Source organism: Balaenoptera borealis (assembly GCF_965194805.1).
Source record: "Balaenoptera borealis genome assembly, chromosome: 11".
NCBI lineage: Eukaryota > Metazoa > Chordata > Mammalia > Artiodactyla > Balaenopteridae > Balaenoptera > Balaenoptera borealis.
Window position 1 is genome coordinate 3,000,069 of NC_138868.1, and position 17,713 is coordinate 3,017,781.

General features: G+C 59.8%; 1 protein-coding gene across 1 annotated transcript in view; it reads left to right on the forward strand.

Annotated features, from left to right (window-relative positions):
- Window positions 1–17,713, forward strand: part of SHANK2 (SH3 and multiple ankyrin repeat domains 2) — a 478,101-nt gene that overhangs the window by 257,664 nt on the left and 202,724 nt on the right. Inside the window, exon 13 of the mRNA XM_082342199.1 lies at window positions 10,037–10,352. Within this exon, the coding sequence (XP_082198325.1) occupies window positions 10,037–10,352 (316 nt within the window). The remainder of the gene's footprint in view (window positions 1–10,036; window positions 10,353–17,713) is intronic.

Below are 17,713 nucleotides of genomic sequence, written 5' to 3' on the forward strand. Positions count from 1 at the left end.
AGGACGGGGGGTGGGGACTCTGCAGACACAGCAAGGACACTGAGGACACTGGCCTGACCGATGTCCAGCGCGCCTGCCCATGGGGACCGGGCGGGAGCCCTGCAGGGCCGTTCCTTCTCTGGTGCCCAGCAGGGCAGCTGGGCCTCCGAGGATCGGGCAGGGCCTGGGCGGACATGGGGGCGGATGGAGGTAGGATGGGGCAGAGAAGGGAGGCGATTTCAGTACAACCAAGGAGACCAGCTTGGTGGGCCTGGAGAAGGGCCTGGGGACACTCAGAACAAAGTAGAAGCTGGACTCGCCACCTCCTTCTTTTCCGGTTCATTCATTCACTCACGTCCACAGCAGTGGGAGCACACCCTGTTTGCAGGACGATAGGGGAGCTGGACCCTAGACCTGGCTTCAGGAAGCTTGATGTTCCCTGGAGCCGGGAAAGTCCCCAGGGTGGACTGCTGGCCTGGCGGCCCTGGGTGGGGTGGGGTGGGGGTGGGGTCTCTCCAGTAACTGGATCCATCCGGGAGACTTCCTGGAGGAGGCGGCACCCAAAGAGGCCATGTAAGTGCATTCTGAGGGCCCTCGGAGGGCTTATCATAGACACAGGGGCAGGGTGGGGGCCGGGTAGCTTGACTTGGTATTCACTCACAGATTTTTTTTTTTTTAGTTAAATGTATTTATTCAGCAGTTGCACATTTAGCCATGGCAACCTTCAAGTCCAGGCACTGGTACAGGTATTGATTCGATCCTCACCTCCTATGTGGCGACACCATTCACATCCTCACTGATAGAAGAGGAAATGAATGTACGGAGATTTATCGTGGCTTTCCCGGGTCACAGAGCTGGGAGGTAAAGGGGCTGGGACTCGACCCAGAAGGCTGACGTCCCCCTTTTTGTGCTCTAAACACGACTTATGCGACCCCACAGCCAACACTGGGAATGCGTTGGGTTATGCCTGACCAGCCCATGGCCACCAAGCAGTAAGACACAGAGCCGGCCCCTAAATCAGATGCTGGTCCACTTTCCCTCATCGGGCTCTTTCCCCGCCGGCTGGCACGGCGAGCAGAGGTGGGCTGATTGTCCACGCCGAGCAGGCGACGTTTCTGAGACCCACCGGCCCCGCAGACTCTCACCAGGCTTGTTTATAACACCTGGCGCTTCCTCCCTGCCAGGACTTCAGAGCGTCTTGAAATGTTCTGAGGTGCGAAGAGCCTTTTTTATAGAAAAAATGAAATTATTTTCAGCCTGTTATCAGGCAGTTGTCAAAAGATGTGGCAGATGAAGGGCTTAGACAGCGAGGGTTTGGGAGGCGGTCAGAGCGAGGGGGGGCATGGGGCACAGAGGCCAAAGCTGTGCAGGTCGGGGTAGGGGGGGCATGGGGTGGACGGGAGGGCGGGGCCGTGTCGCGCATCATTTATTTATTACTTCTTGCCGAGGGCCTGGCACTGGACTCGGGCTGGGTGGGGCTGAGGTGATGCTAAAGGGCCAGGCCAGAAGGCTGACAGCTTGGGGTTCATTCTGGGGTGACCTTCTTCCTTCCTGGAAGCTATCTGATTTGGGGGGCCTCCATCTAATCCCTCCTCCTGCCTTTATGTCTTTCAAACAGGCCCCAACTCAAAAGATGCTCACTTATCCTTTGAGGTGGGTGGGTGGGTGAGCAGGTGGACAGATTCACCAGGTAGCGTCCCGGTCCCCACCCCCTGCCACCTGCCACCCGCCTCACCCCAGCCCAGCTCGGACCCAGAATTCTTCTTCTCCCTCCTCCCCCTCGTTTGGAATGAAATCCATTTGAAACCAAACCTCAGTCCGCAGGAATGTGACCAGCACAGCCTCTGATAGTCACTTTGGATGCTCCGTGAAGGACCCCGTGTAGGAAGAAAGGGTCTAGGAGTTGATGGGAGGAAAGCTTAGCCATCTTTGGGCTGGGCTCCGACACCTCCAAACCTACTTTATTTGTTGGGATGAAGCCTGTGCTTCGACTGCCTCGGCTTTCCCTTCCAATTAGTATGTGGCAGGTGCGGGTGTGTTGTCTGTGTGACAGGAAAGGAGACTGGTGCACATGCGTGCAGAGCCAGCACACAGGTAGTGAGCTCCCTGTTGCTGGAAGTATTCAAGGAGAGCATGCCTGCCAGTGGCGAGGAGGTTTTACATGGGCGAGGTGGGTGAAGTCAGGAACGGACCACCTCCTCCCCAAACCCCGGCAGGATTTCTGTGGGGCAAAGCCTGGTCAGCGGGGCCGGGCACACAGTAGGTCTGCACATGAACCTAAGCTCTGGCTCCTAGTCTTGGTGAATTGTGTGCTCAGATTCCTGGAAGGGTGATTGGAAGAGTTGTCTGCTTATTAGAAGAACTGAAGGTGTCTGGAATGGGAATCCTTTGGCTAAGGGGTGTTTCCTGGGGTTCCTCAAATTCTGTTATGTCCAAAGTCTGCTCTTATGCCCCCACCCCGCCCCTCATGCAGGCTGGGAGGGAGCCAGAATCTTCTCTGTCCTGACCACTGCTGCATCCCCTGGGCCTGCCCAGCTTGGGTCCTCACGTGCGATGGGACGTGGACCCTGGGCGGGGGGTGAGGGGTGATGGAGAGCCCCGCCTGCCCCTCTGCCCGGGGCCACCCAGCCTGTTTCCTGGTTACAAGGTCTGTCTCAGCAAGGCTCACCTCTCGGGTGGGCAGCCGGGAGGGCCCCATGGTTTCCAGACTCTGCTCCTACTTGTGGACAAACGCACCATGAAGGTCACTCCGAACACAGTGACGGGGCAGCGGGCCGGGGGCTGTCCCACCTGGGCCACGTGTAAATGCTCTTTGGGCATCTCGGGTTCTGCTCCCAGCGCGGGGGCAAGGGCTCCACCCCAGGTCCACAGCGGGGGAGCCGGCGATGGCCCGGCACCTCTGGCCTTCGGCGGGGTCGCCGCCCATCAACCCCGGAACACAGGCACTCTCTGCTGACAGCAAAGGTGGCAGCGCCAGAACAAAGATTGTCGCGGGGACTTGGTGCGGGAGGAGGCCCACGCTTTGGGACAGCATCGATCACTAGCAGATGGAGGGAGGGCTGAGCACCACAGAGCCGCCCACTCCCCAGAGGGTTTCCTGGGCGGGGCGAGTGCTCGGGACCCACACGGCAGCGCCCCGGCCTCGGGGGGACGTCCCTAGTTTCACCGTCACTGTGGCATCTTGTCCCAGCCGGGGCAGACGGCCAACACACCCCCAATAAGCTAGACATCCCCACCTTGAAGACCCCTGGCGAATAAACCCGGTGGCAGAGCTGCAGGCTCCCCAAGTGGAAGCAGCTGTGTCCTTGTTGGTGACGCTTTCTGCATCCGAGAGAGATGCTTCTGGAAGCTTTTCAGCCTTGCACCAAGGTCCAAGGACATCCAGCTGTGCCAGCGCCACCTCTGTCCCTCAGGGACGTGAGTGGTGAGGGGCAGGTCGTGGGGTCTTTGTTGATAAACTGCACCAGCGGCCGAATGTCTCCTGGGGCAGGTCCCAGAAATGGCCTGGGCTCTGGCATGGCGGGGGAGGGTCACCTGGGGCGGGGTTTGAAGGCAGCTCCGGGCTGTGTGATGGGGTGTCGTGGGAGTGCAAGGAGGACGGTGCTCAAATGCTCGGCTGGTACAGGGCACCCAGTCTCCATTCTCGCCACCCTGGAGAGACCTTTTGGTGAGACGTCCCGCCAGCCTGGGCATCCCATGAGGAGATGCTCCCAGAGCTTCTTACGCTGCCATTTTTGTTGACACAAAGCATGTCGACCATATGGAATTCAACTTACAGGCTCCCGTTGCTTTTCCTCATCTCATCCCATCTTTCTCTCTCTCGCTCGCTCTTTTTTTTTTTTTTTTTTTTTTTCGAATTTCAGAAGCAGTTCTCTTAGCAACCGAAAAAACACACACTTAATTACAGCCCCAGCAGCAGATGCGTCGGGTGGCAGAGCCCGCTCCCCGGGATGCTCCGTTTAGTTTTCGGAAAGACCTTTCTCCTTGTGTAGAAATAACCCCGTTCCACCTGCCGTGGGGCTCGCCAGCCACGGCCCCTCCCTTTGTGTTTCCTGCAGGGCAGAACTTTCTCCCTGTCGCCTCTCCCTGTGTCTCCCGGACCTCTGTAAGAAATGTGCAACGTGGCTCTGAAAACGCTCATTTTTATCAACTACCTGGAATTAGGGCAAGCCGTGGCTGGGCTGCAGTTTGTTTTATCTCTCTTTTGTTTCAAAAAAAAAAGAGGGAGGGTGGAAATCCTGTTTTCTCCAGGGTCATTACCTCCAAGGGGGAGGGGCGGGGAGCCAGAGAAGTAATGGGTCCTTGTGTGTGATTCTTGCCAGCGGAAATCTGGGTCATGTTCAGAAATTCCAGAGGGCTGGCACCGGCCGCCCAGTTAACACGGGTCTGGCGCGCGGCTTATCTGGAACCGGGATGTTTTATCTCCTCGACTGGCTCCCCACATCAGCTGGCGGACAAACGGCATTCGAGAGCACTTGGCTTCTTCTTTAAAATGAAAATCAGCGAAGCACTGTGCATGCTGTATAGCCCCGGGCGCCTCTGAGCGGGAGTGGCCGGAGCCCCAGCCGGAGGGTCCTTGGATCGTCACGGGGGGGGGGGGGGGGGGGCTCCGGCTCACCGATGCCTTCCGCGTGCGCTGCTGACCCTCCTCCCCGAGGCACTGATCACAAAAGCAGGGTAGCACCGCTCACATGACGGGCGCGGGGAGCGGCCGCGGGCTTTGAGAGAAGCCCCAGTCTACGCACAGTTGGCTCCCAGCTGACAGGCAGAATATGGGGTGGGCTTTGTCACCAGCATGCTGGGTCTGGCCTGCCCAGCTGTGCTCGGGAGCCGGCAGTGCCCAGAGGCCCGCCACCGCTCCCCGGGTCCAAGCCGCTCCGGAGCCCAGGGGCCCGGCAGCCCTCCTCCCCTTCCTCCCATCCGAGAAGGTTATATAATGAGCGGACCACTGCCGAAGTCGGAGGGAAAATGAAGTCTTTGTTAAATGCCTTCACCAAGAAGGAAGGTAAGGAACGAGATGTAGGGTGTGTGGTGCACGGGAATGAGCCGTTTCTTACTGATTCTCCGGGGAAGCTGGGGCCTCCCGTTCCTCCTAAAATTGCTGGTTGTTCATTCCCGTCATGGAAGGGAATAATCACCTCTGGTGGGCGATAGGGCTTTGTTGCAGTTGGTCTGGAATTTTAACCCACTTGAAGGTGCCGGGGGGTTTTTTAGCTGGTTTTTTTTTTTTTCCTAAGTCTCCAGCCCCTTTGCAGAATTGTGGCATGTGCATCCTGGTGCTTCCAGAGGGCAGTTTAGGAACTAAGTCCTGGGGAAAATAGGAAGTTTGACTCTAGTCTGTCCGCTACCTGGAGGATATTGAGCACTTGGGCAGGAGTAAGGAAGGTCAGGACACTGCTGGCCGCCCCGGCCGGGTGGACGCTTTCAAAACCACCGCTCGGCTGTCCTTGGCCGCCCCCGGGGTTGCAGTTTCAGGGAGCGGATGGGAAATGCAACGCGGTAGACTTTAAAAGTGCATCTGCTTTTTGCATACCTTGTGTGATTTGTATTGTGGAAAAGAAACGTATAAGTAAATGCATGGAAGACAGCTAAGAAAATATCCACCCACTTAGAGTTTGCAGATTGCCTGAAAGAAGGAAACAGTTGGGTGGAATATTAATTATTTTCAGACAGGAAAAGAGTTATTTCTAACCCTTTTCACACAAAAACCCCCAACATTTCCACGGCTGGTTCCAGTTAGTTTGTCAGACAGGGAGCTCTTGTTTTATGAAATCAGGAGGTTTATGAAGACATGAGTTTAGAGGGATTAGGAAGATATTTCCCAGCCCAAGCCATAAAATAAACATGGAAGAAATTTCCAATTACACCGCACAGGAAACAAATTTAATGTGAATCTTGATAATTAAGCGAGATAATTTTCATTAGAATGTTCACCCTGATGTCACCTAGGCGATTCTATCCGAGCAACTCGATGGCTCCTCAGGGCAGAATGTATTTGCAAAAGTCCCAGCTCTTTTATCCCTTAATCTTCCAAGGGCAGCTGCCCCATGTGAATTGTCACCATTCTCAGAAAGACCTCTTCCACCTGGTTCGCAGGAATGTTTAGAAAAAACAGACTTTGTCTGTGCTCGTTTGCTTACATGATGAACCCAGATTCACCTTCTGGGACTTTGATCTTTGTAATCTGTGCACAGCATGAGTGTTTCAGTTGGGGGTATGGTTTTCTGTTCATTCTGTTCTCTTCTTCCCTCGATTTTTCTTCCCTTGTAAGTCTTTCTTAGCCATTGGCAGGACTCCCCCCCAAGTTCCATCACTTTCTGTCAAGGGCGTTAGTACTGTATGTACCCAGTTACATTGGTCAGAAAAATAGAATTGGCCGTAGGGTCAGGGAAGCTGGGAGGCTCGGCCCAACTTCGTGTCATGGAGTGTGGGCGTTTCCTGGTCTCGGGGTGTCCCCTTTGAGCTGGCGTGACCCCTCCCCCCGGTCCCCCGGGCCTGTCCTCGGGTGGGGGGCGCGGAGAATGAGCCAGGAAGCCGAGGGGGCTGTATCCCAAGCATCTGCCTGAGAGGCTGGCTTCCTCCTGGTGCTGTGGTCCTGCAGCCAGCGGGCTGTGTGAATGGAGAGCTTCACTGCTCTCGGAGATCCTGGAACCGCCGTCCTTTGCAAGGTCTTCCCCCCCTCCCACTCCTCTGCCGGGCGGGGCTCAGATCACCCTCTGTCGTTCCAGAAGTCTTCTGGCCTCCATCCGACACTGACAGAGGGAGTGACATGGATGAGGTTCTCCCTGGTGACCAGCAAACACAAACCCGGCACTTTTCCCAAAATTGAGATTTTACTAGGAGGTGGGGTAAGGTCTGGGCTGATTCCTCGGTGGGCCGACCCCTGGAGAAGGCAGCCTCTTGGGCCCTGGAGACAGGGGTCCACGGAGCACGCCTTTCCTACTCCATCTCCCTCCCCGCCAGGCTTTGAAGAGTTCCTTTGCTTTGAGGATGCAAGTGATAGTGTCTCTTGCCCTGACAGACAGCCTTCAGAGGAAGCAGGTTGGCATGAGGGTGCGGCTGGAAAGAGCGTGACCTCGCCGGTGGCTCATTTCCAAGTTCTCACGACTGTAGGAGCCAGATGTAGATTCTGAGTGCGCGTCCTCGGGAAGCCATGTGACATTTCTGTGTGGCTTCCCTGGGTTGGCCGCATCTCTGCTTTCCCAGGACGCCCTGCATCCCAGGGAGGTGGCAAAGGGGTGCACTTGGTCACAGCTGTCTCAGTGGAGCTCTGCCAGCACCACCTCTGTCCCCCGTGAGCCCTGCCAGCACCACCTCTGTCCCCCGTGAGCCCTGCCAGCACCACCTCTGTCCCCCGTGAGCCCTGCCAGCACCACCTCTGTCCCCCGTGAGCCCTGCCAGCACCACCTCTGTCCCCCGTGAGCCCTGCCAGCACCACCTCTGTCCCCCGTGAGCCCTGCCAGCACCACCTCTGTCCCCCGTGAGCCCTGCCAGCACCACCTCTGTCCCCCGTGAGCCCTGCCAGCACCACCTCTGTCCCCCGTGAGCCCTGCCAGCACCACCTCTGTCCCCCGTGAGCCCTGCCAGCACCACCTCTGTCCCCCGTGAGCCCTGCCAGCACCATCTCTGTCCCCCGTGAGCCCTGCCAGCACCACCTCTTTCCCAGTGCACTCTGCCAGCACCATCTCTGTCCCCATGAGCTCTGCCAGCACTACCTCTGTCCCCCATGAGCCCTGCCAGCACCACCTCTGTCCCCCGTGAGCTCTGCCAGCACCACCTCTGTCCCCCATGAGCCCTGCCAGCACCACCTCTGTCCCCCGTGAGCCCTGCCAGCACCACCTCTGTCCCCCGTGAGCCCTGCCAGCACCACCTCTGTCCCCCGTGAGCCCTGCCAGCACCACCTCTGTCCCCCGTGAGCCCTGCCAGCACCACCTCTGTCCCCCGTGAGCCCTGCCAGCACCACCTCTGTCCCCCGTGAGCTCTGCCAGCACCACCTCTGTCCCCCATGAGCCCTGCCAGCACCACCTCTGTCCCCCGTGAGCCCTGCCAGCACCATCTCTGTCCCCTGTGAGCCCTGCCAGCACCACCTCTTTCCCAGTGCACTCTGCCAGCACCATCTCTGTCCCCATGAGCTCTGCCAGCACTACCTCTGTCCCCCATGAGCCCTGCCAGCACCATCTCTGTCCCCTGTGAGCCCTGCCAGCACCACCTCTGTCCCCCGTGAGCCCTGCCAGCACCACCTCTGTCCCCTGTGAGCCCTGCCAGCACCACCTCTTTCCCAGTGCACTCTGCCAGCACCATCTCTGTCCCCATGAGCTCTGCCAGCACTACCTCTGTCCCCCATGAGCCCTGCCAGCACCACCTCTGTCCCCCGTGAGCTCTGCCAGCACCACCTCTGTCCCCCGTGAGCCCTGCCAGCACCACCTCTGTCCCCTGTGAGCTCTGCCAGCACCACCTCTGTCCCCCATGAGCCCTGCCAGCACCATCTCTGTTCCCGTGAGCCCTGCCAGCACCATCTCTGTCCCCATGAGCTCTGCCAGCACCACCTCTGTCCCCCATGAGCCCTGCCAGCACCATCTCTGTCCCCTGTGAGCCCTGCCAGCACCACCTCTGTCCCCCGTGAGCCCTGCCAGCACCACCTCTGTCCCCTGTGAGCTCTGCCAGCACCACCTCTGTCCCCGTCAGCCCTGCCCTCCAGCATGGGAGTGGGCTGGCAGCAGGGGGCTGCTATACTTGGTTTCCATGACGAACTTCACCACCTCTGACTTTGGGCAGCTGGGGTGGTGGATCGTGCAGGACTCCGTCCTGAACTGCTGGTGCCGTTCTCTGAGATGCTGGCTTCCCCAGGTCCAGATCAGCCCTCCCGGAGGGTGTGTGTTTCCTGTGGCCCTGTGGTTGGGTTTGCAGACTGGCAGCCCAGGCTTCTGGCCAAAGTGTGCACAACCTCGTGTATTGGGCCTCGGCCTGGGGCAGCCAGCTCGAAGGAGGTCCGTGTCCTTTGCTGCCGGAATTGGCGTGTCGCTTCCCTTGCAACCCAGAGGCTTACATTTCTTTAGACGCCTCTTCTTGGAAAGGACACTTTCTGTTTCTGGCCCAGGGCACCGGCCGTGTGGATTCCGGCCCTCACGGTTCCCGCGGGCAGTGTCCTCATTCCAAGTCCCTGGGTGTACTGATCTCACAGAGTGAGGGCCTTGCCTCTGGTCTAGAACTTTGTAAGAAGCATGGTGAGGCTTGTCAACCCCCTCCTGTCTCACGCAGCCGGGCCCTGGTTTGATGGATAGAGAAAGGAGCACAGTGGGGGTTGGGGCAGACTGATTCCCACCAGTAGAGCTGGGGGCTGTGGGCGTCTGGGCGGCTCAAACCGCAGACAATCCCTGTCTCCAGTCCTGGAGGCTGGAATCTGAGATCCAGGTGTGGGCAGGGCTGGTCCCTCCTGAGGCCTCTCTCCTCAGCGTGTAGATGGCCGTCTTCTCCCTGTGTCCTCATGGGGTCGTCCCTCTGTGTGTGTCTGTGTCCTGACCTCCTCTTCTTATAAGAACACCAGTCCTGTGGGATTAGAACCCACCCTAGTGACCTCATTTTACCTTCATCACCTCTTTAAAGACCCCCATCTCCAAATACAGGCACATTTTGAGGTCCCAGGGGTTAGGACTGCCACACAGGGGTTTGGCGGGGGGACACCATCCAGCGCACACAGGGGCTCAGTTCAGATCGTGGCGAGGAGGAACTCCATGGCTGCCTCAGGGTCCTGACTGTCATGTGCGATGGGGCGGCCCGTCCTTACACGGTCTCTGGGCTGTTGAGGGCCTGGGCGCCCGGATGGAAGTCGGACCCTGTGTCCCTTCCATCTCAAGTGCTGGCTTGAGCCTCCGTAGAAGGAAGCCTCTCTTGGTCTCCACCCGTCTCTGCTCCTGTGTCGGGGTGAGTTCTGCACGTGGCGGGGTCCCATGGGGGGATCGGTGCAGAACTCAACAGTGTCCGTGTCCTTGGTGGCTGGGGTCCTCGATGACGGTGCCGGGCGTGCCCTCACCCGCCTCTCGCGCTCTCTCCGACGCAGTGCCCTTCCGAGAGGCCCCGGCGTACTCCAACCGCAGGCGACAGCTCCCCAGCACGCTGGCCGCCCCCCGGGTCCTGCTGCGCTCCAACAGCGACAACAACCTCCATGCCAGCGCGCCTGACTGGGCCGTCCGCTCGGCCAGCCCCCACCGCAGCCTCTCGCCCCAGCTGCCGCAGCAGATGCCCAGCAGGCCCGACGGGGCTGGGAAGACCCTCGGGAGCTACGTCCCCGGGCCCCGCAGCCGATCCCCCTCGCTCAACAGGCTGGGCGGCGCCGGCGAGGATGGCAAGAGGCCCTGGCAGCCCTGGCACGTCGGGTAAGGAGCGGCCGGGTGGGTGGGCTCCCGTGGGGACCGGGGAGAGGGAGACCTCCTTGCTCGGAGGCCCTGGATTCTAGAACTCAGCGCGGGGCCAGAGGTTGAGCAGAACACCCGTTCTATTCCAACCCGGATGTTAAGAACACTTGAAAACCAAAATTCTGCCAACTGCCCTGGCTCAGACCATCACCCGAGAGCAGCCGGGGTGGCCTGGGCTGCTGCTGGTGTTTGGAGCCCGTCTCCTTTCCCTGTGCATTGGCTTCTGGGTCTCAACAGTGAAGTGTGGACAGACAGGGAGCTAAGGGCACCAGCCTGCCCTGGGCTGAGGGCTCCTCCAGGGGACACTTTTTTCTTTGTTTCTTTGTTTTATTGACGTACAGTTGATTTACAATGTTGTATTAATTTCTGCTGTGCCACAGAGCGACTCAGTTGTACATGTATATATTCTTTTTGCATGCTCTTTTCCATTATGGTTTATCCCAGGGGATTAGATACAGTTCCCTGTGCTATATAGGAGGACCTTGTTGTTCATCCGTCCTATGTATAATAGTTTGCATCTGCTGACCCCAAACTCCCAGTCCTTCCCTCCCCCACCCCTCTCCCCCTCGTCAACCACAAGTCTGTTCTCTATGTCCATGAGTCTGTTTCTGCTTCACAGATAGGTTCGTTTGTGCCATATTTCAGATTCCACTTATAAATGATAACATACAGTATCCGTCTTTCTCTCTCTGACTGATTTCACTTAGTGTGACCATCTCTAGGCCCATCCGTGTAGCTGCAGATGGCATTATTTCATTCTTTTTTATGGCTGAGTAATATTCCATTGTGTGTATACCACATCTTCTTTATCCATTCATCTGTCGATAGATATTTAGGTTGTTCCTCCAGGGGCCATGTTTACTGTCAACGCACCTTAGCCAGAATGAGCCCTCACATTCGTAGCCACTAGAAACCCTGGCACAGGTGAGGCTCCGAGGGGGCCACGTCCAAGTGCTGGAGCCTGACGACCCCTCCACCAGACTCAATAACAGCCCCGGCTGGTCCTCTTGTGTCTGCCCGCGAGGCAGGGGCAGGCGGAGTGTCTCAGAAGACTCTGAAGCAGCCCAGGGGGCGGGAACCCCATTCCATCCTCTTTCTAGACGAGGAGACAAGGCCAGCGTAGGCCAGAGCGTGGACCCCCCTCGGGCGTCTCACTCGGGCCGCGGGCACTCCCCTGATTGCCCTGTCTCCCCAGCGGTCAGGGGGGCTGCATTCCCACCCAGAGCTCCAGCTCCCGGGCACACTATCCACCTCCTCACGTGGCCTTCAGAGTTTGTCAGGCCAGGATGAGACTCCCTGGGGGTGGGCTCGTTACTGGGGCCTCAGTGCTGGTTGAAGCAGCCAAAGCAGTGACCCTTTCCGACCCCGTCGCCGCCTCTGCAATCTCACGTGGACCCACGCACTGCTCCGTGCACCTCAGCCCACCTGGCTCGTTCCCCACAGAGGACCCTGCAGCCTCCCATTTCCCAGATGAGAGCACTGAGGCCGGGTCATGTAGCTGGGGCAGGTCAGGAGGGTTGTCCTCCTTGAACTCTGTCCTCACCCGTGGTGGCCCAGGGAGAGCCAGCACACCGGTGTGTCCTGCCCGGCGTGGTGTTTCTGGTGAGGGTTGAATGCCCCCTTTGGTCCGGCCTTCTGCCTGGTGACCCGGTTCCCCATCCCACCGTGCCCCGTTCACTTGGGCTCACCACGCCTGCCTGCGGTGAGTCTGGCCAGCCGTGGTCACTCCCGATGCCATGTCCCCCAGCTCCGATCGGGGATGTCAGGGAGGCAGCCGGGCTCAGACCGGGTGGGGGGCTCAGTGCTTCACGTGGTCCTGGGAGAGGGCCGAGTGCTGTGACCGGGGGCAGCAGGCCAGGTGTCCGGGCTGCAGCCGTGAGGGCGTGGGGAGAGCGGGCCTGTGGCGACCCCGGTCTCCTGGCCCCTTCTCGGTGCCAGCGCCCCGAGGCCCACATCGGCGCTGGAGCCCATCCGCGCTTCCCCCCTGGAGTCTCGTTCTCACACCCGAGAGCCCATCCTTTCTCTGGTCTAGATTCTCTCTCTGAGTCACCCCAAGGGAGAAGTCCCAGGTGCTGCCGAGCGGCGTAAAGCTAAATTAAAGGGTTCCCCCGAGGCCTCAAATTCCACTTCACACCGTTAGCTGGAATTATGACTATAATTTTGAAGAGAGTGTGTCCCCTTCCTCCAGTACAAAATCTAATAAGATACCGAAGGCAGGGTGGCCAGGGACTTGCAAAAGCTGCAAATGAAATATTGCTGTGCAGAGAGGACAGCAGCTGGCGTGTTGCAGGGACCCCGTCTGATTGTCCCTGATGTCCTGTGGGGGGTGTGTGTGTGTGTGCACACTTGTGCATCCGTGTGTCTTTGTGTCTGTGTGTGTATTTGTGCTTGTGTGTGTGTGTGTGCATTTGTGTGATGGTGTGTGTGTATGCATGGACTTGTGTGCCTGTGTGTGTGCACTTGCACGTCCATGTGTGCACGTGTGTCCGGATATGCACGCATGTGTGTGCACGTGCATTTGTGTGTCTGGGTGTGTGCGTGTGTGTGTGCACTTGTGTGTGTTCGTGTGTGATGGTGTGCCTGTATGCATGGACTTGTGTGTCTGTATGTGCATCTGTGTGTGTGCACTCGTGTGTCTGGGTGTGCACGTGTGTGTGTGGTGTGCGTGTGTGTGAGACGGTCACAGCTCCAGCCTGTCCTGAGTGCTTGCTGCCGGGGCTTCCCGAGCACACACCTGGACTCCTCCTGGGCCACTTAACGCTTTGTGCTTCGCCTTTGGTGACTATAACATGAGGATCATAAAGAAACAGCTCCCTGGTGGCTCTCTAGACTGAACGAGTGGCTTCATGGCGGTCCTCATATGTAATAAGTGCTCGGTGCATGGTGACCCTGAGATGCAGCTCAAATCTGTGTCCAGCCCCAGGCCGGGCGTATGGCCAGGCCCGTTCCCTGTCACCCGGGCTGTGCTTCGCCCCGGATATGGGACTTTCAGTGCCGACACCGGTCCGGCTGCCTGTCCCCATCAGGGAGAGCTGTCCCGGCCCCGCCAGCACCCACCTTGCCGTGTGGTCCTGACTGTCGGCCCTGCCTTCGCTGCCATTTCCCGGCCTCCTTCCCTCCCCACCCCTTCGAAGCCAGCCTGGCCCTGTCAGGTGGGGAGCCCACCTGGCTCAGGATCTGCTCACTCATCAGTGACAGCAGCTACGCCCTGACAGGAGCCCCTTGAGTTGCTGGGGTTCTGCCCCCGAGACTCCCGTGTCATAAAAGGGACCTGCCAGGCACCCTGGCTCCCCGTGGTCGCCAGGATAATGGTGGCATTTGAGCCACACGCAGGCTCTCTGCTTTCACACCTGTGCTCAGGCGTGGACACGGCCGTACACGCAGCCCCAGTGACGGGGTGCCTGCGCTCAGGGTACCACAGCACAGCCCCTGGGCCTTGTGGGGGCCCAGGAGGCAGCTGAACCCTCCATCCCGTCTCTGTCTTCACAGCTCAGAGCCCAGCCCTTTCCTGGGACAGACGGGGACCCTTGCAGGGAGGGCACGGCTCCCAGCCTCGGGGCTGCCCAGGTGCCCCCAGAGCGCTTTCTGGTTATCACAGAACCCGGAGGTGGGTTGGGATACTCCCCAGTCACGGAGGGGAGAGCCCCAGCTCCACGCGCACCCCTCTGTCTGCGGATCCTGTCTCAGTGGGTAGCTGCCAAAGCGCCAGTTGCACCCAGCTCTGCCTCCTACCTGCTGTGTGACTTGAGGCAAGTCACGTAACCATTCTGTGCCTCCGTTTTCTCATATGTAAAAGGGGCCTAATAGGTTTGGGACGAGGGTGATGCGGAAGGTGGCACCCGCCACGTGCTGAGACCCGTGTAAGTTCCACAGAAGTGTTGGCTGCCTTAGTGTCATCATTGTAAAGGGCATCTTGGAAGGCCCTCTGACCGCTGCAGAGGAGGTCATCCTGGTGACGGCTGCAGCTTGGGCAGAGTAAGGGGCAGGGGACGTGGAGGGCGTCAGGTCAGCCAGGTCGAGGGAGTCCCAGCGTCCTGAGCATCTGGTGGGGGTTCCCCCCGGCTGTCCACCCCACCTCACCCCCTCCTTCCTCTCTCGCTGCCCACGGGGAATTCTGACCGCTCAGCGCCCCCTCTCAGGCAGAGCCCGTAAACGCCCACCTGAGGCCCCAGAAGCCTCAGCCAGGAGTGTGATGGGCACCTCCACGTGGCCAGAACCGGCCTCGGGCCAAACCCTCAGGTGTAGGCTTGACGAGATGGGGCCGAGGCCTCCCCAGCCGCCCAAGCCCCGCACACCCATCCCTGGGCTCCTGCCAGCCCTGGCCGAGCAGCTTCCTCCCGGGCCTGGGCTCTGCGCTGTGGGCCAGGGCAGCCTCCCACATGGAGCCAGCCCTCGATAGCCAGCCAACCTGAGTGCAAATTAGAAGAGGGAAGAGGGTCCACAACGGACCGGAACCCGTCTGCCTGCAGCCCGTCCCGGTGCCCTGCCTCACCTGTAGGCTCTTCATGCGCCTGCCTGAGTCGCCCTCTAGTGGCGCCCACTGGCATGGCTGGTCCACGTTGCTAAGAACCGGCCTGAGAAGGGGTTTCGCTGGGTGGTCCCATCACCCACCGCCTGAGTGTGGAGAGGAGTGCGGGTCCTCCTAGGATCCCTCCCAGCTGCCCTGTTCTCGCCAGGTTGGGACCAGCTCTTGACGTATTTCTGCAAAGCTCGGGCAGCTAGCCCTGAGGGCTGCCCTGGCCTCACCGGCACCAGGGGGCGTGCCGGCCACCCTCCCATCAAAGGAGCGGTTCCAGGGTGGGTTCGGCTCGGCAGAGAGAAAAGCCTGCTGAGTTCAGGCAGGGAGGCTGGCTGGCTGTGTGTCCTACGCACCCACCTCCCCCGTGGGCAGGGGCTGAGCTGGAAGGGCTCCCAAAGTCTGTCTCTCAACCAAGTTGCTTTCGTTTCCCTGAACTCGGCTCTATGGGCAGAGCGCGGGTCCCCGAAGGGTCTGGGTCAGTGGGAATCCACCCCGCCCTGCACACCCCTTCCAGGGGATATGCCCCCATCTGGGCAGACTCGGGGGGTGACAGGGCGCTGTGGGGTCCCTCTGGCTCACGCCTGTCCACCTCCACGCACCCTTGTCCCGCCTCGTGGGGACACAGGGACCAGGATGCCAGAGCTGTGCTCCCCCAGCGGCACAGGGACCTGGTTTCCTCGGTGAGAACTGCGGCGCTGCTCCCCGCCATGTGCCCGTCCTGACCCAGAAAGGGGGAGGGGGTCAGCAGACAGGGCACGGGTGGGGTCGGGCTGCCCCCGCCACCCTGCCCGCTGCCCGACCCCGGGTGCTAATGGCATGTCACCCGGACGTCAGGAGTAGGGGGTCCATGAGGAGCTGGCCGCCTGGCGGGTAGGCGGGGCCAGGTGAAGGGGGCACCCCGGTGCAGCAGGTGCATCCGGCCTGCTGAGGAATCGGGTCCGGGCACCACATGGGCTGCCCTTGCCTGTCAGTTTCTGTCCTTCCGCACTGGGGACGTTCAGTGTTTGCTCTCTCAGCTGGTGGCATAAACGCATGAATGACTGGCCTGTGATAGGCGCTCACTGTGCAGAGGCGAATACCCCAGAAATGAGGGCGGGAAGCATGTCAGCCCCGGGGGTGATGTGGTCGAGGACAGGGAGCCCCTAAGAGACTCCCCCAGAGGCAGAGCTCACACAAGTCAGGGCTCGGACCTCCCTGGGGGAGACGAGGGGCCCCCACGGAGGAGGAGGGCTCCGGAGGTGGAGAAACGGGCCAGCCAGGCATCCGGGAGAGGCAAGGGGTCCTGTGTGACCGGAGCAGAGTGTTGGAAGGTATAAGGAAGGACGCACATTCCAGACTATTCCCCATCCCTTGGGAGCTCTAGGTGCCCACGCCCTGCCGCAAGGGGTCCTGTGTGACTGGAGCAGAGTGTGGGAAGGTATAGGGAAGGACGCACATTCCAGACTATTCCCCATCCCTCGGGGGCTCTAGGTGCCCACGCCCTGCCGCCTGGAGCCTTGGGTTTGCAAACAGGCAGAATCCCAACGCCGGTGGCCTGGGGCCATCCTGGAGTGTGTCGGGGCAGCTGGACAGTGCGGGGGCTCTGAGACGGGCACGCTTCTGAGATCACGGGGGGGGGGGTCCTACTTCTCTGGAGTCCACAAAAGCCCCCGTGCACACTGGCCACCCCAGCAGGACGGGACATCTAATGATTGTCCATCCCCGAAGCACCTCCTCAGAACCTTGCGGGGAGGCTGTGGCATGTGGGGTGCTGGCACCAGAGCCACGGAGGCTGGGCACTCAACCCAGAAGCCCAGGAGAGCGCCACGGCGCACGGGGCGATGTGCGGGCTGAGAGCTCTGGCATTTCTTCCCAGCCCGAAGGCAGAGGAGGAAACAGCGCTGATGGTACAGGGGGTGACGTGGAGTCTGAGCTTCCACGCTTAAGACACAGCTGTCAGCGGGGTCAGGGCTTGGGACCTCTGTGTTGGAAACGCCACCCTCTGCCAGAGCCGCCAGCAGGTAACCCTCCAGCAGCCTCCTTCCACCCATCCCACGTGAGTCTGGAACCTGGATGGCACCCCGATTTCTAGCAGGTCCCCAGCTCCGGGAGAGTCTGCTTCTGCATATCTGTGATTTTGCCACCACTCTGCACACAGGGCTGCCCGTCTCCAGCCCAGCTAGGGTGACCCAGCGCCCCTCCAATCATGCCCCTGGTCTCTGTGGCATCACGTTTGCCCCAAACGTCCCAGCAGAGCCTTTCGCGCAGCCCACGCCCTCTCCCCGTCACCCCAGCCTCTGTGCTGACCCATCGGACACACAGAAAAGCATCTTGTCAACTTGTACTTCTCCCCCGCGAGGCTCAAGTCTGTCTCAAGTCCATGGGTGTCTGCAGACCCACTAAATACTTGCCCAGTGAAGGAGTGGATGGATGTGTAAGTGGCTGACGAAGAAGCAAACGGAGAAAGTTCCATGTGCAGGCAGGTCCCTGTTCATCCAGGATAGCTGGGAAATGTCCAGGTCACCCCGCGGCCGACCAGTTTTCTGATATTGACAATTCAGTGATGTAGCCCTCACGCCAAAACAACGCAGTTGGAATTCCTCCTGGCTGTTCTTGGACGGAACACAAGGAGAGTGTGGACAGTCTGGGGTGGAGGAAACTTCAGACCCGTCCTCGCTGTGCAGGCAGGACGGGCCCAGCCTGGCCTCCAAGAGCGGACGGCATTGCCAACCTGGAGCCACTGGGGGGCTGTGGCCCCTGCTGCCGTCGAGGGCTGCCACGGGCGAGCAGGGCCCAGCAGAGGGTGCATTTCATAAAACGGGGC